At 38.3% G+C, this 21,145-nt stretch overlaps 2 protein-coding genes across 4 annotated transcripts in view; both read right to left on the bottom strand.

Annotated features, from left to right (window-relative positions):
• The window catches only part of LOC136259566 (heparan-alpha-glucosaminide N-acetyltransferase-like), a 34,001-nt gene extending 20,000 nt beyond the window's left edge, over positions 1 to 14,001 (bottom strand). The window contains exons 1-8 of the mRNA XM_066053039.1: positions 13,895 to 14,001; positions 11,465 to 11,553; positions 11,157 to 11,223; positions 10,854 to 10,913; positions 9,508 to 9,598; positions 9,184 to 9,289; positions 8,618 to 8,733; positions 8,094 to 8,197 (exon numbers count right to left, since the gene is read on the bottom strand). Of these exons, the coding sequence (XP_065909111.1) occupies positions 8,094 to 8,197; positions 8,618 to 8,733; positions 9,184 to 9,289; positions 9,508 to 9,598; positions 10,854 to 10,913; positions 11,157 to 11,223; positions 11,465 to 11,553; positions 13,895 to 13,955 (694 nt within the window). The 5' untranslated portion in view covers positions 13,956 to 14,001. The remainder of the gene's footprint in view (positions 1 to 8,093; positions 8,198 to 8,617; positions 8,734 to 9,183; positions 9,290 to 9,507; positions 9,599 to 10,853; positions 10,914 to 11,156; positions 11,224 to 11,464; positions 11,554 to 13,894) is intronic.
• A 781-nt stretch (positions 14,002 to 14,782) lies between these two features.
• Positions 14,783 to 21,145, bottom strand: part of LOC136259565 (heparan-alpha-glucosaminide N-acetyltransferase-like) — a 51,258-nt gene continuing 44,895 nt past the window's right edge. For all 3 annotated transcript variants that reach the window (XM_066053037.1, XM_066053036.1, XM_066053038.1), the window contains 8 exons: positions 20,766 to 20,878; positions 19,255 to 19,376; positions 18,846 to 18,972; positions 18,713 to 18,796; positions 18,499 to 18,573; positions 18,315 to 18,385; positions 16,175 to 16,287; positions 14,783 to 15,061 (listed from right to left, as the gene is read on the bottom strand). In XM_066053037.1, the coding sequence (XP_065909109.1) occupies positions 14,883 to 15,061; positions 16,175 to 16,287; positions 18,315 to 18,385; positions 18,499 to 18,573; positions 18,713 to 18,796; positions 18,846 to 18,972; positions 19,255 to 19,376; positions 20,766 to 20,878 (884 nt within the window). In that variant the 3' untranslated portion in view covers positions 14,783 to 14,882. The remainder of the gene's footprint in view (positions 15,062 to 16,174; positions 16,288 to 18,314; positions 18,386 to 18,498; positions 18,574 to 18,712; positions 18,797 to 18,845; positions 18,973 to 19,254; positions 19,377 to 20,765; positions 20,879 to 21,145) is intronic.

Below are 21,145 nucleotides of genomic sequence, written 5' to 3'. Positions count from 1 at the left end.
ACTACTGTAGGTCTGTACGTAGTTGCTAATTTCTCAGTGGAGTTAAGTCAGGTGTAATAAAACCTTATTGACGTGTGTTGGATGTTCTTTATTCTGTAAGTTACACCAGTTATGAAGGATGCTAAACTTGGATGAGCAGCATCGCCTTGATGAATCTGTCAGCTTGCATTCCAATTCTAATTGCATTTGTGACAGAAGCAGGCATACCAACATATTTGTTAAATAAAGCAGTGATGTTGTGCTTCTACTAGGTTGGATTCTCTGGGACATTATGTACGATCAAGAGAGTTCATATACCTTATAGTGAAATATTTCAAGAGGGAAAATTTTCACGGATTGCCAGCATCCAAAATTTCGAGGGGGAGTTTTTGCTTCTTCATGATCTTTTATGCATTTGTAATACTCAAAGCAGTGCTATTTGGAAATTTCGAGGGGGAAATCATGTGGATAGCTGCCAATCCACAAATATCGTGAAAAATTTCTCCCTCAAAAAATCCCACTATAAGGTATATGTTAGTATGATCAAGAGTTCATAATATATAGAGGACCCTCCCTCTATATATTATGAACTCTTGGTATAATATAGTCAAGTTTTCTCTTTTTTTCCCCTTCCAACTTAATATCTGTAGCCACTGAAGCAATTAAGTCTACTGACAAACAGTATTTGCTGTGGGGCACTTCACTGATGGCTGAGAACATTTGGCTAGTATGCTGTCAAGTTCCTCTGTGTCACGACTTCACTTGAAGATAGATAGATTCATTCACCTTCTCTGCCAAGTAACTAAATTGGAGATAGATCCTCTTGTATGGAGTTCAGCTTGTTATCAATAACACTACATGTTTCTTTTGTTTCATCATAGGTGATCAGTGCACTGGTCACAAAGGACAGGGAATTGCTCAGCATTAATCTTAACATAACTATTGTGCTACCATCTTTCATGCCAGATGCATTCATTCCAGGGCATTGACCATACTAAATTTATTGCAAGTAATAGAAGGCTAACAATCTTCCTTATTTGGTGAAGTAATGGGTGAGGTCAAACAACCCCTGAAGCACTTAGTTCATCTGATTTATTTATTTAATAAATAAATTTGTGGCATAACCAGTTGATAGTTATCATTTACTCATTGAACTAGAGAAGCAAGCCAGCAGACACCAACTTCTATGTCTCACATGACAAGCACAATTCCTACAAACTGCATAATTATTACATAAAGAAGTGTTTTCTCAACTGTTTTATAGTTTGTCTATTTTTTCTCTTGACAAAACCTCAAGGCTGCTCTTTGTATTCATTTACATATGTAAGGTACACGCCCCTTTCAACTTAAAGAGACATACTTTCCTGGCAGCCTACAAGGCTAGTCACTGTGGTCTGGACCAGACTACTTACGAGGCCTGCTATGGTTTTTTGGTCGTTAAATACTTGAAGAGTCCAATCACAAAGTTTGTAAAGTCAGTATTCCACACTGGTGAAAAGAAACCACTTCAGTGCAAAGTTGAAGTTTAATAGAACTGGTGTTAACTCATACATGCTGATTGCGTTTTAAATGGATTTGTTTATGTGGGTGCATATGGACAAACACATAGATAGATAGATAGGTAGGTACTGTCAGTAGTTCTTAAACGTCTTGCAGCACTTATGAGCTCCTGGTACTGTAACGGAAAACTGTACCTCCCAACTTTTGCTTCTCCCAGTCTGAATATTTAAAAATATTTGTGCACCTCAGATAAATTTGTTGAAATATTTGGATCTCCAGTCCTGAAATATTTTATCCTACCATGGAGGAACTGATATTTCAGGGTATTTATACTGACCCCTGGTCCAAATTTTTTGAAATACTATCCCATTCATTTTATTGAGGATTTAATTTTGAATAGCTAAAGTACTTTATTATTTTATCTCAACTTTGATGTTATGGTGGAACAGATATTTTACAGGTTTTTGCAATTGAATTCGTTGCCTTTGCGAATGAATTCGTCCCGTTTGCAATTGAATTCGTCGGTATTGCAATTGAATTCGTCCCGTTTGCAATTGAATTCGTCGGATTTGCAATTGAATTCGTCGGTTTTGCAGTTGAATTCGTCGGTTTTGCAATAGAATTCGTCGCGTTTGCATTACAATTTGTCATAAACAAAACGGCTCCAAGAAACCAACCCGTTCATTAAGAGATGAACTATTTATGCCTTGGAGAGTTACACTTGAGACACTAGAAGGTAATTGATGCTGGTAGTATGCGAAGTTGATAGCTGTCTGACAAGTTAATTAACTTGCTCGCGAGTGACCACACCCATCGCGAATGGCGTAGTAGAGTTTGGAATGTTGCTGAATAGGCTGTAGAGGAAGAATTATTGCCTTATAAAGAGTTCCCCTAGAGGACTATAAATAACTGCCCTATTAGGGTATCTTAATATTGCTTGACCAGTTTCTGGAAACTTCACACCCCTTCTATCCATAGCCATTCCTGCTGTGAGAGATTATAAGTACCCCACAATATTGGCAATATGGCTAGGGGGATAATATTACAAATATTTCAGCAAAATTTGGACCAGGGGTGACAAATATTTTGGGATCCAAATATTCTGTGATGCACGAATGTATAGTAACCTGTGAGTTATTGCATCATAAAACCCTCTAACTGTATACCAACTCCCATAATACGTAGTTGCTGACTAGACTACATTAACACCAACTCAGCAGATACCAGTGTCTCTTCCCACTCAGTAGTAGGGATAGTACAGACAACTGGCACATGCTAGTACTAAGCAAACACTGCAATTAGGTGTTGACTTTATTTTGCCAGAATGGCTTACTTTTTGCCATCCTGTTAAACAATAGCTATTGCTGATGCAAGAGCCACATACAGTAGGTACTTTAACAAATATTCTTCATCCAGTGACATGTTGGTATGCAATGGAAAGTATGTACAGCTACAACTGTTCTGTTGGTGATGCAATAAACAAGAAAGTGAAAAAACTGGTGGTACTGGTAAAAGGTACTAATCTACCCTACTAAGGATACAGTAATACATAGCTCTAAAAAAATATGCAAGTCTTTTGTCCTTTACTCTACAAAGGAAACAATCTGGCATGTTACAGTAGTGACACAAAACATGTTAATGATTAGTATTCAATTGTATACTGTGTAACAGGAATGTTACACTATTGGCAGTGATGGTACATTTTACTTGTAAAAAAAGTAGGCTGGAGCTTATGATGCTTGCTTGATGTCACAATACAAATTTTGTTTCACTGTTACATTAATTTTATCATGATCAGCCACACAAAATAAACTTTTGTCAGCAGAGACTGTAAATATTAATGACATCCTGTGTGACCAGGTCCACCAATCTATTGCCATATCATTTATTTAATTACCACAATTAGCTGTAGACTGGTACCATAATGATATATGTGACCGGATTTCACATAACAAGGCTTCCACACACACAAAATCAAATTTACGTTTTTACCAGAAATGGATTGCTGGCCTAATACACTATCATATTCCAAACTGTACTTCCTTCAGGACTGGCAAGTCTGGTTTCTGTGGCAGCTTTCTTCCGACCCTGTCAAAGCCACGAGTGGGAGATTGGCGCCATTGAATGGCCATGGTTTTGTGATAATGGTGTGCAGTGAGCTGGGACTTCACAGAGAGCTCGCCAATAGTGTTCTCAGTCAATTTGGAGTGATTTGAGGGCCATGGAGAGCCCAAACTTGGCCTCTGGATTCCAATCGTCTTCTTGCTTCATTTTATATCCCTATATTGAGCCCACCCACCACCCCCCACCCCCCCACCCTATTACTACCACCTGTGATATTATTACCTGCTCGAGAAAAGCTGTCCAAAACAGGGCTAATTTTGGGTATCAGAAATGTATACACCCACTCAGTGATAGCTAGTAAATAGATGCATACTTGGTGCAAATTTTGTTTGCACAGCTGTAGGCACTGGGAAGTTATTACACAATGATTACTTAAAATCACCATATCTCCTAACGAAGCTTTGTACGTTTAAGCCTGGTTTTGTCAAATTCAGTCACATATGATAAATTATTCAGTCAAGTGAATAGGACAGCTAATGATGAATTAGATCCCTTGAACTATTAAAAGTAAAGACAGTAACAGACATTATTGTGTATACATGGCTAAACTTCTTCATCCCAAGCACAATCCCCATGTGAAACAAATTACACTGCACCATGATTGACTATGACCCATTAAGCATAATTTAGATAATTGTTAGTAGCAACTGCCAAAATTAATTGCTGTACTGTACATTTCTAGTTTCACAGTAATGGTGAACACAGTAATGGTGAATAATATGTTTTATTTATATATGATGGGGTCTGCAAAAACAAGGCATGTGGGCACAAACTACTGTAAATGCAATCACATAACAAGTCATATATCAGTACCAGTATGGAATATCTGCATACTGCAACTTGTATTGTATGTTATAGCATTACATTGTTAATGTGGACTGAAAATTTAATGGCCATACTAACATGTTATGAGTCATGAAAGTTTGAAAAGTAGGGAAATTTTATGTGCCCAGTCACATATTATATGTAATATACAAGTATAAGAAAAATTTTGGAATTTTAAATGTAGCACAGTGGGGATATTCACTTCTTATTGTTTTACAGTATTTGGACATTACGTACTACTCCGATCCAGCTTGTTTCAGTACTTTTTATTGCAGCATTATACACTGTCCCTAATCTAATTTAAAATTCCAAATTTTTTCTTATACTTGTTTGTGAATTTTTTTGCAAGCTCATGACCACTAAATATCTGCTGAGTTACTCACAGCACTATAATACTAGATTATGACCCATATAATAACAACTGATCAGTGGGCGTGGCTCTACATAAGCCTGCAGACAATAATGGACGTGGATTCGTTCATACCTACGGACTGATGAATGGGCGTGGCTACTATAAGTCTACAGACAGCAATTTACGTAAGTGGGCGTGGATTTGTGCATACCTACACACTGATGAATGGACGTGGCTACCATATGTCTACAGACTGTAAGTGGGCGTGGCTCATGAAAGAAGCAGAGCTACGCTATGATGTGTAGTAACACGTCCAAATTTAATTTAGCAGGTGGGGTCAGATCCAGTGTAAAGCAGGACCTGGATGACCCGACTCGATTTAACATTGTTACTAAATAAGCTATATTATTGACTTACACATTGCTATATAGTTCGCCGTGAGTTACTCTCTCTGATCGATATCAACAGCGAGTCATGTATGCATGTGTATTTGGTGTAACCAGCGACCACGTGTATTCGAATAGTTTGATGCAATATACACTGGTATGGAAGCCGTACTGTAGTCTATTAACACTCAGCAGTAGAACCTTGACTGATGGCCATGGTAGAGAAGGATAAAAGGTAAGACAATAGCACAAGCATTGTATGCTTATCAATATACCAAAGGTTTTTTCTTAAGCAAACTAGAAATGTTTCTGCAAAAAAATTAGGGCTGTAGCTGTAGCCACTTTTCTGCTACGCTTGACTGAAGGCGTCAGGCAGGCAGGCAGGCAGGCAGGCAGGCAGGCAGGCAGGCAGGCAGGCAGGCAGGCAGGCAGGCAGGCAGGCAGGCAGGCAGGCAGGCAGGCAGGCAGGCAGGCAGGCAGGCAGGCAGGCAGGCAGGCAGGCAGGCAGGCAGGCAGGCAGGCAGGCAGGCAGGCAGGCAGGCAGGCAGGCAGGCAGGCAGGCAGGCAGGCAGGCAGGCAGGCAGGCAGGCAGGCAGGCAGGCAGGCAGGCAGGCAGGCAGGCAGGCAGGCAGGCAGGCAGGCAGGCAGGCAGGCAGGCAGGCAGGCAGGCAGGCAGGCAGGCAGGCAGGCAGGCAGGCAGGCAGGCAGGCAGGCAGGCAGGCAGGCAGGCAGGCAGGCAGGCAGGCAGGCAGGCAGGCAGGCAGGCAGTAGGAAATTCTGTTGAATATATTTTTTCTCTAAATTCTGTAGCAACTTGACGCAAACGATCTGAAGACACTTTTGGGCTTGGTTTTACCCAACCAATACTGTCATGTCGTTGTGAGGAAAATCGTGGCAGGTTTTTGGGTCATATAACACGGATCTCCCCCACACCTTCGATGTCCCTAATATACAGTATTATCGTACTGTATGATAACTATGGCTATGAGGTGTATTGCACTTACATACACACTAAGTCTGAGATCAGAGAAAGTTTTTGTGCAATGTAAACTTCCTAAGGTCAAGGTTGAGGGGTGTATTAAGTGCAATACACTGAAGTATAGCCATGGTTCATATGATGCTGTAGACCTTCAGTGCTGGACACCGTAAAGCAGTACTAACAATATATACCATGACTTGTAATTAACAAGCATTGTACGGATTTCTATATGCACACCCACTTGAAGAAAGTGATCCACATGTACATGTATTTTGCTATGGTTTGGAATGGACACTATCTATCATATTTGCAGAAGATAATGGACAAACTCACAATTGATTTAGTTTGGCCACAACCCAGAATCAATTGTGGCACTTGGTACCATATCTCTAGGATTTGTCCATTCATATCTACAAATGTAGCAACAATGTTACCTACTGCCACCCATCTTATATAAATTAGCCACATATTTGATTTAAAAAGAGATAAAAGAGTGCTTATTAAATGAACCCAGTGGTTGTACTCATACTAGCTGGGGTGATTGGTCACCGGTGCATTGAGGAGCTATTAGCCTGAGCTTGCTTGGGTGATTGGTGCTACTGGCGTGGGTGATTGTTTGCTCACCGTGGGCGATATAGGTATGGCACACATTAGTGTGTTATCCCAGGTGAGAGTGTATTTTCCTGGGACCAGGTGATCATACACTATACTTACCTGTTCCATATGCCTAATATGCAACTGGCAGCTACTTTAAAGTATGACATCATCATGGTATATATAAAAACTACCCCACAAGGGATTTCTATTTTAACAAGACTAATCAACTTGGCACTATTGTTAGTATAAAAGAGATCACATTGTGAGGTTATCACTAGTTAATCATTATAGTTCTACAATGACTACTATTACTACAATAATATTACTACTACTGGTTATTGAGATAGTAGCAGTTCTAGCTGAATGTCCCAAGGACAATGCTCCTATTGAAAGCTGCTGTTGTCTTGGCTTCAACACTAGTGTCTTCAACAAGAGGAAATCAGGAGTGTTTGCTATGGCCAGTTTCTGTGGAGTGAAATGTTATGATGCAGAAGTGTATTGTGACACTATCAATGGAGGAGGTGGATGGTCAGTGGTGCAGAGGAGACAAGATGGGACTGAAGATTTTAACAGGACCTGGGTTGAGTATGAAGATGGATTTGGCAAATTGACTGGAGAGTTTTGGTATGGACTGAGAACCCTCCATTGTCTCACTGGTCAAGGTGGTTGGGAAATGAGAATGGACATCAAATTAGCTGATGGTACTAAAGTCTTCCTCCATTATGATCAGTTTCAAGTTACATCAGCTAAAGTTAAATTTAAACTAACCATTGGAGGATTCCAGGGGACCACTGCTGATCCAATGGCATACCACAATGGATTAGAGTTTACTACTAATGACTTCAAAAACAATCAAAACTCAGGTAACTGTGCAGTATACACTCCCACAAAACCTCATGGTGGATGGTGGTACAAGGTGTACCATCACTGCTGGCATGTAAACCCCAACAACTTCTACGAACAATGATGGGGAGTTCTCCTTAATGGCAACTGGCACACTCTATTATTTGTGGAGATGAAGATCAGGCCACTTCAGTGTGTTATTTAACACACAACGCTAAGCATTCACAAAGTACACATAAGTAGTCCAATGTGGTATTGATATCTGTCTGTTTATAGCACTGGTAACTAAGTAGAATTCTAAAGAAACGGGATAAGAATGGAAAGAGGGAATGGAAACGATTAATGGAAAATGGTCATTATCATCATATATGGTACACACTAAAATGTTTTTTGCAACATTACAGGGTTAACCTACTAAACGATTCAAATACTTAAAATAATAGAGCAGTCACTAATACAATTTGAGAACGCACTGACAGCAGGCACAATTTATACAGTATTAACTCACGTAGAAATGCGTTGTTGCCTTTCTTATTTCTAACTAGTGTACACATCCCATCCTCATACAATGTCAAGTTATACTCAGAATGTTCTGTGTAATGGTGAGATGTTCTGTATAGAGCAAAATGTACAATGAAAGAATGTTCAGAACAATACAAATAGGAAAAAATTACCACAGCAAGACATACACATAAAGAATTAAAAAGTTACTGACAGCAATAACAAACCTGTCTGGCAGCAGTAACACCTACGTATAGTGAAACCTCATGGCGGCCACTAGTAATGTAAAGCAGGTCCCAAACATAGCTAATTAAAAAGTGTGCTTAACAGAACTGTACTATTGAGGCCAGAATAGTGCCATCTACATAGCTGTGTTAGTAATCTTAGTTTGTAACTGTCATTTCATCTAAAAATGAAGATAAAGAAAATGACAAAGCACAGGTCCAGCCATTATCAGTTATACTGTCAGTACAGCACACTTTATGATGCACAACCAGGGGAAGACCACATACATCACATGTAGTAGCTAACCTGCATATGATCGAGTTGTTTTGGTAGTCAAAAACAAGAGTGTACTCAAAGTTAGTCTCCACTGTCAGGTAGGAGTACTCTCCAGGATGCAATGTACCCAGCAAGTATGGTTTACACTATACAGGCACAAGAATAAAACAAGTTGATGTTGTGCTGCTTCTAAAAATGAAGTACCCAGCTAATACAGTGTACTATCCATTGATAATTAATCAACCATGGAAACACAGACACATAATATTCAAAAAGACAGAACTGAGCCAGAGCACACATACAACATTAGTAGAACACTATTATGTGTAAAAAGTTCAGGAAAACAATGATTTTTTTGAACCTAAAATTAGGGTCATCACCCAAAATATTTGTCGAATACTCACTCCACCAAAAATATTTGTAATTACCATTTTGGTACACTGCTTAAAACTCAGCTTATATGATAGTACAAAAAGGACATCATTTTTACAGCAAGCCTACTGCATACATTTCACTGTGTGGGTGTGTGCATGTACTGGATCTTAGTAAAGAAAACTAACATACCAATTATGGCCAGTAAACCAGTAACAGCTCACCTTGTAACAGTTGGCATTCAGCTCACTGTAGTCGATGGGATAAGATAACAGGTTGGTCACCTTCACTAATGCCTGGTCTATTCCCAGATGGGCTGGTGGGTTCTTTCTACAAGTATGTGAGAGAGAGGATAAAGTTATGCATTGATAGTAGCATGTGTCCAGCTATGTATTAATCTAATTAAGATCAAAGAGTGACAGTTAATTATTTAAATATCATACAGTGTTTTTTTGTGTTGCACACATACAAATGTGTACATTTATGCCCACAGTACAACCATACAAACCACTTTGAATTACACTACAACACTATAGTCACATACTCACCCAGCAAACACCCATAGTGATACTTTGTTGCCAAGGTCGCGACCATATATGATCACAGACATGTTACCATGGTGACCATCTGTACTAAAAACTGCAAAGATACATATTATTATCCTTTAACCATAACAAATTTTCAGCACTACATGTACAGGATCAAACAATTGATCAAATGTGACTGTCTCAGCAAAAACTTGATTTGTTCATATAACTTCCAAATTTTTCTCTCAGCATTATCTATGGTGTCCAAGGAATGGATCACCAAAGTTTCAGTCTTTTGCAGTGAGTAGTTGTGGAATTATAGTGCTAGACAGTAACAAGAGTAAGAAGAGCAAGAAAATTGATTTGTACAGTGCTATACAGCTGAAATAAACTACAGGCACCTACATTTGAAGCCATAACTTCTGTTTACTTTAGTTTACAATATTTGGCTTAAAAGGTTCTCCATAGATTAGCTAATCAACCAAGCTATAGTTTTAGCCCTGTAGTCACTTACACAAATGGGTATGAAGGTGGTTTAATTAAAGAAATGACAACGATCTTGTTCATGTTTCCGCATTGTAAACAAATGCACATGGCATACATACCGTTGGTCCAGGGTTACAGAAATAAAGCAAAGACTTTTGAACTCTGCATGAACAGGTGAATAAGATGGTGCATAGTTTTAATTGATTTTAAGTCTTCCTTCTCTGAGTGATGGCCTGATAAAAACTTACGTACTTAATTTTATGTGCATGTCCTGTGCACATACATACACAGGTAATGACGTATAATTAAACACATAACATGTGTGAATAAAATTAATTCAGGATAATAGATCACTTGAGAAAATATGTAAATGCATGAACATCACTACCTGATATAGAACTGTGGGTCTATCAAAGTGTTCTATAACTGTCCAACGTAGAACAGTTGCATACTGTATGGCTTTTATAGAACCATTTTTTTACTTTGATCTTCCTATGCAAGTGTTCTTTATATATACATGTATTGTACTAAACACTACACAGACACACACAAAAGCAAAAAGCAAAAGCAAAGCCTACGGCAGCCGTGTGAAACACAGCTATCGCTGCCCAGCGAACCAGCACTGGGATGCCAGTGCACCACTCAGACACTTTGAACCTTGTGCAGGCAAATACTCCTGGGGCAGGGCTGATATATAACCTAGAGGAGGACTGTTCAGGTCTCATGGAGAGAGGTTGCGGAACCCTAAGTTCACAATGACTGCAACACTGTTAAACAAGACAAGGACAGTTGGGCATGCATGCGCAAACACACACACATGCACGTACGCACGCACACACACACGCACTATAAACACACGTACTATAAACACAGTACATTACCTCCACCAGAATAAACACTCGTCATAGGAATTGTCTGGTATGTAACATTAAACAGTTCACCTGTGAAGAGAACAAAACATTTGTTAAAATCATGCTGTGTGCATGTACATTACAATGATTACATACAGTACAGCTACACAGTTTAGTAATAGTGGACTATCTTAGCAAGTCTTGTACAGTCAAACTAAACATTCATAAACTAAGTTGCCTCACTAAGGACACTAGACAATATTATTATGATTGCAATTTATATACTAGAGGTTGAGATGTAGCATATAGTAACACTCTCATAATGATACTCACCCTCAATTTCTTGTACATTGGTTGTTACTGTTTGCCATGTCACATTACACTGTACCATTTGACTAGTCTAGTGCAAGAGCATTTTATTTACATACAAATTTATATCACATCTCTACAGTTTAACACTACACATATGTAAATTAAATCATGAGGTCAAAGCTGGAGTGAAGAATCACACAAATGATGAAATAATACTGTAAATAAGTGGGATAAACACTGTAGTGTATCACTCCCCCAGGTTTACTAGTTAGCTTAGAGCCATTTAACTAACTATCAAGGGTCTCAGTGTATCACTACATTTCACTCACATTGGTCAAACTAGTGATAATAATTGACACACTTCTCCTTGAAGTTAGGAAGTTACCACATGTGAAATATGAGAACTCCTTGCAGAATCCTATGAGAAAATAAAATCATAGAGACATGAAAATTACTTTAATCATATCTTTAATTTAAATTTAATGATTGAAGGTTAAAATGCTATGGTCATCTGTCACTCCACAATTAGTTGTCAGTATGTTAGAACATGACATAAGAGTGTATTATTCTATATGTTTCATTAGCACTAAATGACATGTCCATTGCTGTGGCCAGCCACTTCACCAGCACTGTTTTTTTTAGGGTCAGGTACCGTGAAAATACTAATAGACATTTTAGTATTTATAGCATATTAGATATTAGCAGCAAATACAAAAACTGAGTTTTGAGTCTATAGGGGGTGCACTTTTGTGTAATGGCCTTGTGAAGATCAAGTTCCTTTGATGCATTGTATGGCTAAGCAAGTCACTTTATCTGTCCCAACACAACAGAATATGGTTCAGACAATAACTTGGTTAGTCTCTTGTAAAACACAGTGCTTCATGACCCATTCCTTGAGTTGTAGCCAGTGATGGAGGAAGTATTTGATGCAAGGGGGAGGGGCTGGCCAGAGTATAGAATCTCTGGCAGCAGGGGGTCTGGGGGGGAGCTGTTGACTACAGAGTTAACAGCATTTAATAGTAGTACAAAACAGCTTTTAGGCACCAGGAAACACTTGGTACAGTGGTAAGACAGACAAAAGGGTGATTTGATCTAAATTAATTCTCAAAGGCAACTATGACATAGATAATCATTAATATTTTATTTACCCCACCCACTTCTACTGCAACAAGAGGTCACACAAAGACATTATTCAAGCATCACACCAATTCATATATACACAGATCTAAAATTGATAGTAACAGAGTAATCAATGATTGGAATTCATTACCCCAATCTATTGTTGATTTCCCTTCTGTTAATGATTTTAAAACACTGCTGGACAGACATTATTTTGTATAGTAACTAGTAAAGTACATATTGCATGTTCTTCATCCTTAAAATACAGATACAAAAACAAGACACCAGCCCTCAAAGTAAGAGGTCAGTGGTTCGATTCCCATTGTGAGCAAAAAAATTTTTCATTTTAGACTACTTTTAGGAACACTTTTTTATGAAACACTTTTGACTACTCTATTAGGGTATTTGAGCATTCTATTACAGTATATATCAATTTTTTTCAAGGTTTTCAGCCCTACTCCAAGAATGATAATTTTGACAAGATATCATTCTGAAGGAAGGGCAAGGGGGAGAGGGGCCAAGCCCCCCTCCCGGCTGCAATGCAGTGAATGGGGCGTGTACCACTTCCCAGATTACTATGCAAGGTTGAATCCACATGGGTTGTGTGGGTTCTGATATCCAAAATCAGTAGGTTCCACAAATTAAAACAAAATTTGGCAACTTAAGGTAGGATTTGAAACTCCCTAAATCCTACATTATATATATATATATATATAGCTAGCAAGGAAACTGGTGGATTTTAAATCTGTCACTTTTACGTATGTAATGACTATAATATGTATGCAATAACTGTATGTTTATCAGGGCACTGCTGAAAAGCAGTATTTTATACTGAGCAGTCTTCTCTTCTCTTCTCTTCAAAACAAACAAAAAATAAAATATCACATTTAATTGAGACACGCATATATTGGCTAACAGCTCAAAACAAGCACAAACCACAAACCAGCTACATTTAAACCCAGCTGCAGCAGAGTGCTGACAGAGTGAATTATGCATGCATGGTGTTGTATATCATGAGTTATATTAATAATTGTAAAACTCACAAAAAGATCTAGGAAAGAAGCTATAAGAATCAACAGTAAAGTGGGGTAGATTAAGCTTATGTTCATTTCCTCGTGTATATGATCTGTTGCTATTGAAAATGTAGCTGCATGGGTAAGGAGAGTTCCACTAATTTATGTAGCTACATGCAATCTTGAATAACATCAATAATCTCATTTGTACAGTCATTGCCGGCATGTTACTTGTTACATCACTTTGCCATAAGCTATTTCGTATCCTTCCTGTATGGACTTGAAACTAAAAGAAACAGTTGGTCCCTTGCTGGCTATGTCATAGCGTAGGCTTAGCTAATTGCGCGGTTGGAGCATTACTTGCCATTGTAAGAGTCATGTGCAAAAATTTCGGCCATCCCAGCTCTTTAGAGAATACTGAACCTCAAAATCACTAAGGTGAGAAACCTTACATACTTTTGCAAATGTTGCAAAGCCAGAAACGAGGCTGGCTGCCACTGCCTGCCAGAAATGTGTGTACACTCTTCTCCAGTCATCGTCTCTGCGACACTGACACACCCGCGAATTTGAGGTCACTCGGGTCAGTTTTTATATACGCTTTTACACACATACTATATAATAACATACCTATCTGGGTTAAGAAAGAGCAGCAAAACAGCATTACAAGCAGCAACATCTTGGTCTCCATTTGATTTTGGGAAACGCCCGTATCATTTTACGTAATGACGTCATGGGTAATTCCCAAAGGCAGTCAACCACAGTCACTTATTATAATGGACAAGAAAAGAAAATAACATTATAGACCATTGGCCTCTCGTTATGTCCATATCCAATATCTGTCCAAAACATATCACATGAACTGTCTTAGATCAAAAGCTTCTAAAAATTTCCTGGGAGCATGCCTAGCTCAGACCTTAATCCATAACTGTTGCATGTATGTTTCAAATCGTGTAATTTTGATTGCTGAAGTATAGATCCTTTACACTCTATGGCCGAAGTGTCCCCCACCACATGATCAGTTGTTAATATTCTAGATATCAACCCTTTCAGTTGTAACCATGCACTTACATACATTGATAAGTATATTATGTTGCTTGCATGAGGATCCAATATTTCGAGGTATATAACAATGAATCTTGATAACGTGTAGTCCATTTACTACACAATGCAGTGATTATATTTCAGGCATAGCTAATTGTATAATAGGCAGAACCCTTGAAAAAAAAAGACAATTTCTGAAACAACTGACCACTGCAAAAAATGGTAAGGATAATAGGCTAATTTCCTACAGTGCAATATAACTAAGTAAATTTGAAAGCAAGATGCAACAAAACCAGAAATTAGGAAATGCTAGTGTCATGAAATGCGTGTATCATGACTATATCATTATTCTACGTATCACCGATATCAAGAGTAAATAATTATTTACTCTTGCCGATATAATTAGTAAAAACCTGCAAAATAGGTAACCAAGATGGACTTCATAATTATTTCAATGGTTTTTTTTTAACAGCATTATAATAAAATAAATTTTGTAAATAAACATAAACGTAAAAATATTTGACAGGTGTTACACTGCACACATAAACAGGTTGGCACACAACATACAATATGTTTAAATCTTAACAAAAAACTTTATTCTGAAGCAGTAATAGGCTATCACAATCCATAGTCCAACCCCAACTAGATTAGAGGCCAGCCGAGAGAAATGTGTTGGATGCTCCTGCTCCCAACTGAAGGGGAAATATCCTTGTAGTAGTTCACTACCACAGTATACCATGATGGAGTTCATACCTAGATAATATTAAAGGTTCAATAAGTTATGACCATACATATGTAACAGCGTTGAAACCGGGTCGGGTCATCCGGGTCACATTTTCTCCGGGTCATCCGGGTCTGACCCGGTTTACAAATTATCCGGGTCTGACCCGGATTGGATCACGTGAGAAACGAAATTGATCGTTTAACGACGTGGAACCTATAAACGCTAGTCGCGTAGCTCTTTCGTGAGCCATGCCCACTTATCGCATTACAAACATACGCTCAGCCACGCCCATTTATTAGTAAGTGCAGTCTGTAGCATGAAACTGTGTCCGTTTCTGTCTGCAAGCTTACGTGGAGCCACGCCCACTAATCGATTAATGTATGAGTTGTATATAGTCTAGGTCTAGTCTTGCAGCAGGATAAGTGCTTTTGTGAACCACACCCATTTTAATATATTGGGAAATTGCAATACTAAGTATGTATGAAGCCACACCCAATTGCTGTCTGTAAACTCACAGTAGCTACGTGGAACCAAACCCACTGACTGATTTTAAATTATAAACTTACCGACTTAGTTATCACATAACTACTCGTTTACTCAACACGAATCGAACACTCAAAACGTAGTCTCGCTCGCTCGAGAATACCCGAAACCTAGCTCTTATCGCGCGCCTCGGCTTAATTTAATCCGGGTCAATCCGGGTCAAATCCGGGTCTGACCCGGATTGCTATCCGGGTCAGTGGGTCATCCGGGTCAGCAGTAGTGACCCGGTTTCAACGCTGATATGTAAGCTAGCCTCTAACACTAACTTCACCTATATGTACACACATACACTTTGTATACACATGTGTAATACTGGATGTCCATTGACACAGTCAACCCTATTAGATTATGAGGTTGGGATTATCATAGAAAGGGTTTATCTCATGTAACATCAACTACTGTATGTTTCAACTGCGTGATAGGGTACGTATGAATATGGTGTACTGTGAACTTCAAAATGTATTATGGAAACAACTATATATGAGGGACTCAAATTGCATTAAACTTTGTTACAACACAAACAGTCAATAGCCTGCAAGTAAGTAGCTAAGTATCATTTATCTACCACTATACCACTAGCTATACATTAAGGTACACACCAGGGTAGATGAAGGGAACTCCATTCCACCATTTGATAGTATCAATACAGAAATACATTACACTGAGCAGAAGAAATGCTGTTCCACCCATTACCAGTATGAAGGACAGTGACCTGTGAATTGTATACAAAATACATGTCAATGTACAACATGCAAGATAAGTATTTAGAGTAGGAAATATGCTAAATAGCAGGCAGAAATTTTTTATAGGCTGAACTTCTGCCATTATCACACAATTAGACTACTAGAGTAGGTCATGCACAAACGAATGGTATCAACTTACAATACTGATGTGCCATATTATCATGGAGGCTTGAATTTTCTTACAAAAAGATATAGACCAGAAACCAGCCACACAAAATGTTCATGGAACCTTGGCAGTATTGGTTACACAGAATAAAGCCCTTTAGAGTGGTCAAAAACATTTCCAATAAGTTGCTACAGAATTTTAAAAATCATAATTTTCTATGACCGACTATAACTAACTGCCTGCCTGATACCTTCAGACAAGCATAACTCACCAATGATTAAGGCTACAGGCTTATTTTATCACTGTTAGATGTCATTTTAGTCCTTCAGGTATTTTTTGACATACTGCAGTATGTACATTGCGTGGACTTACCTATGTTCTCTTTTGTTTGTGTCCCATTTATCTTCGGTGACAGCACAAAGTGTCGATTTGCAGTAGCGCCATGTGATGGCTTCCCTACATTTGTAATAACAATCGTCCAAGTTTCTACTGTGACTGGATTGATTGCAGAGGTCCTTTTTGTAGTGTTTTTCATTTGTAACACTGTGTAATGGCTGAACATAGCTGAAAACAAAGCATGATGGCTACTTCACTATTTCAGTTGATAGTTGGGGTGCACATTCAGACAAAAACAATAAGCCTGGTGCCATTCTTTCTATTAATGCAGTAGGTGCAGGTTCACCAGTCATAATAATGTTAGAAAAATGTAAACATAAGAAAAGGTTAGGAAGTATAAGCATCGAAGAAAAAAAAGTTGTGAAACAAGGGAAGTTGCCTATACCTAAAGATGTACTAGTGGATGTTTTATCCCTACTTCAGTCCATATCCATGACTGACTTAGGTCCACTAGTATATTTTCAGGTGTAGGCGACCTTACTTGTTTCACAACCATGACTGAATTAGAGATAAAATGTCCACTAGTATATCTTTAGGTGTAGGGACCTCCCTTGTCTCACTACATTTTGTTGAACTTAAAGTAGTGTTCCAAAGTTTTCCTTATACTTGTATATATTTGATTGTGGTGTGCATTTCCATGGTTACAAGTTTAATTGTGGGTTTAGTTTTATTTATTCATCAATGTTTTTCACTGTGGGTATTAAAGGTAATCCTTCCGGTAAAGCTTCAGACAAAGAAGGACATTGGATTTTATTTTTAATTATATAGGAACAAATAAATCACTATTATAATGACTGACACTTGTCTGTAAGAGGGCGGACACGTTATAAATGCTATGTAAAATTGTTGTTTTAATTGCATAGTTCCACTTGGTATTTCATGTGAGCCTCAGTAGACCCAATACAAATCTAGTGCGGCTTTTGCCGACTACCATGAGATAAAACAAAAATCAAATCAGTTTTTTTTGCGTCACTTTATTCAGTTTACTAGTAGTGATGCACTGATACCACTTTTTCACTACCAATCTGATACCGATACATTCGAGGCTGGAAAAGGCTGATACCGATACTTTGCCCCACAGGTATTTCTCACAAGAACAGCTAGTGATTTAGTTTACTAAACTCATTTGCTAATCTCATCAACTGCAGTTTGCTGGTTTCGTGGCTATCAATTACGCGAAGGTAAGGTAATAGTTTATGGCTTCAATGAGTCTTATTTCGTGGCTTACTTCAGTTTCTACTGTACTAATAATGCTAGTGGCTGGCTTCTTTTAAGGAATTCATGGTTTATATCAGCTTTTGCTCAACTTCATTCGATGCGCTATGTACGCCACCATCTTGATAAGCAATTAAATGACATCATTTAAAGTATCGGTTGGAATCGGGCATTTATAGCTTTACCGATACAAGTCCGATACTGCCAAAATAGGGCCGATACCGATACTAGTATTGGTATATCACTAGTTACTAGACTGGTACACACATAATAACTGACCATAAGTTTTTATTGATAGGTATCCAGCCTTCATTCTTCTGAAAACCACTCAATGCAGCTCCAACAAGTCCCTGTGTTATTTAAAATATTACAGTTAAAATCATGACGACACTTCATCAACAAATGTTTTGCAATATACTTTATATTAGAAAAGCAGTACATGTAAAAAAAGAAGTAGCTGTACCAGTATAAGTCCCCATGAGATCATTCTTGGAATCCTGCTCTTGTGTAGTTGATGGAACATCAGTATCTTACCAGCCTACAGTATAGTAGTGTAAGCAACGTAGTAAATATACATTTTATATTATATAGCCTAACATCATTTCTAGTAAAGCACATTTCCATGATGCTACAATACTACATACATTGTTAAGTATCAATGATGACACACAACTTACCTGCAGGCCCATAAAACACAAGGCTATAGAGTTCAGTGTACCCAATGCTCCCTCAGGATCAAAAGGACCAGTATGGTAAAGTTTCTGCATATATGACATGTGCGTAAGCTACATAGATGAAGAAGTTTCTTACATGACATGTTGGGTGCTGATAGATGTGCTTATACCCAAACACCCAGAGGTCTATTTGACGTGCTGCTCCTCCAGTACACTCTGAGTGCTCACCATAATCACCAATACCTCCTGGACCAAGGTAGCCTCTATTGAAGGATATAGAGAGATTCAGCAGTGATAACCTTTGATCTTACTCTGACTATGCATTCAAGATATGGTGAATGTATCTAGTGTAATGTAGTGTGTCACTGTATTGTGTGTGATGTTTGTGTAGTGCAAGTATAGTATGTGTGCAGTGTAGTGTGTGTTGATTGTGGGTATGTGTTTGTAGCATCGCAGTGTGTAGCATGTGTACAGCGTGCTGCATGTTATCATGAGGTATAGACCACACCAAAAGCATCACAATACAAGAATACTGACTGACATACTTTGGACAACCATCTACTGGCAGTAGAAAGGTGAGCATCAAATGGGTTATCATAAGAACCAGTGCAACTAGTAACTGTATCCAGTTGTTGATAATATCATCCAAGAAGCGGATGGAACGACACTAAAACAGAAAAAATAGTCAACACACAAACACGTGTATAGTGTGTAAGCTACAATACAGAAAACAACTGAGAAATGGTATAAAGAATCACTTATCTATCTGTTTCCCTCTACAGGAAATGGATTCAATGTGCAAAAATGCAACACACATTTCTGTTATACAAATGATGATACATTTCAGTTGTATTCAAGTGGTAAACTGTATGACACAAAAGTGTGTGAGTAAGAAATTCACCTAACATGTCTTTGTAGAGTTATTCATACTTGTACACTCTTTCATGTGTTGAAGGTATATATATGTAAATGATAGAGGGAGTCACTTCATTTTTGTCACACAGGCTCATGTCTACATCGTATGTTAATTTAATAAAATAATGTGACTGAATACCAGCCTCATCGTCCATGACAGCAAGCTTGATGTTTCACCATGAACACAAAGCTACATGAATACGCACTGTCAAAATCAACCATGCTTGAGTGGTCTGCATTTGCTGGCTGCTTTTCCCAAGCCCAATGGAGAGTTGCACAACTGGTCTGGGATACTGGCCAACCTGGGATTGCTGTACAGTACTGTGATATTGAATAAAGACCTGTAAATTTCCTTTCATTTTAGCACCCAAATGCCCATAATTTGGTCTAATTCATCCCTACACATTTCTCTTTCATTTGTAAATAACATCTCGCCATGCCCATCACTCCTATTGGAGCTTGCCCAATACAGTCAACCTTGAGTTTAAAAAATTTAGTTGTTGGCTACTTGTAGAGTGAATGCTTTGAAGGTAAGGAGTTTGTAAAACGTGTGAAAATTTGGTACACGTAGCTTCAGCCATTGGCGAGTACACCACTCTAAATACTTAACCAGCATTTCTTGATACTTTTAAATGGGCGATAAGACTGGTTTTCCAGAGACAGTCACATATTATAGAGTTAAAACCAACCTACTTAGTGAGGGGATCTCACTAAGTAGGTTGGTTTTAAATTATTCAAAAGTACCGTGAATGCCATTAATATCCTTTGGAATTATTCAAAAGTCTACTTAGTGAGGGGATGCAGTAAGGTTTCTATGGACACCACCTGATGGATAACCTGATGGATAAACTATTTACTAGAAGTTGGACACTATCTCTTACTTAGTACACAGTTTGTCCTGGTATATTTGAAACTACATACTCAGTTACAAAGGATATTATGGAGACAGCTGATCTTTTGCTTATATACAAGGAGACTAGTCTCATTCAATTGACTGTTTGATTTGTGACAATGAGATTAGTCCATTACACATCAACTAACTAGTACAGTGTTTTACACCACCATGCACAAATCCATAAAAATATATGTACGTACAAATGCATGGAATTATTCCAAATTTATATACAGGTCTACTACTCACATTAAACCTGGGGTAGAGACGAGTACAAAGTAGTTCAGTCATGGCAACTGCAAAATAGGACACACCAAATCTCTGTAGTACTCCAGGAATTCTCCAGTGCTGAAGATCAAAACCTGTTAAGCAGTGATACGTGTATACTGTCAACTAAATATGCATACAAGTCAGTATGTATAACACACACACACACACACACGTACGCACGCACGTATACAAGCAACTTCCACCAATAATATAGTTTCATCTTAACAGAGACTAAGAACATATGACATAAAATTTTAGCATTGACTGCTTTGAAAAAAATTCTAGAATAGTCTTCAATTCTGTTTATTAAATCTTCTATACCAATTCAGTAAACACACATGACATTTGAAGCACAAGGT

Source organism: Dysidea avara, chromosome 7, assembly GCF_963678975.1.
Source record: "Dysidea avara chromosome 7, odDysAvar1.4, whole genome shotgun sequence".
NCBI classification, from domain to species: Eukaryota; Metazoa; Porifera; class Demospongiae; order Dictyoceratida; family Dysideidae; genus Dysidea; species Dysidea avara.
Note: the sequence above shows the minus strand (reverse complement) of the source record. Positions and strands in the feature narration are given on the sequence as shown.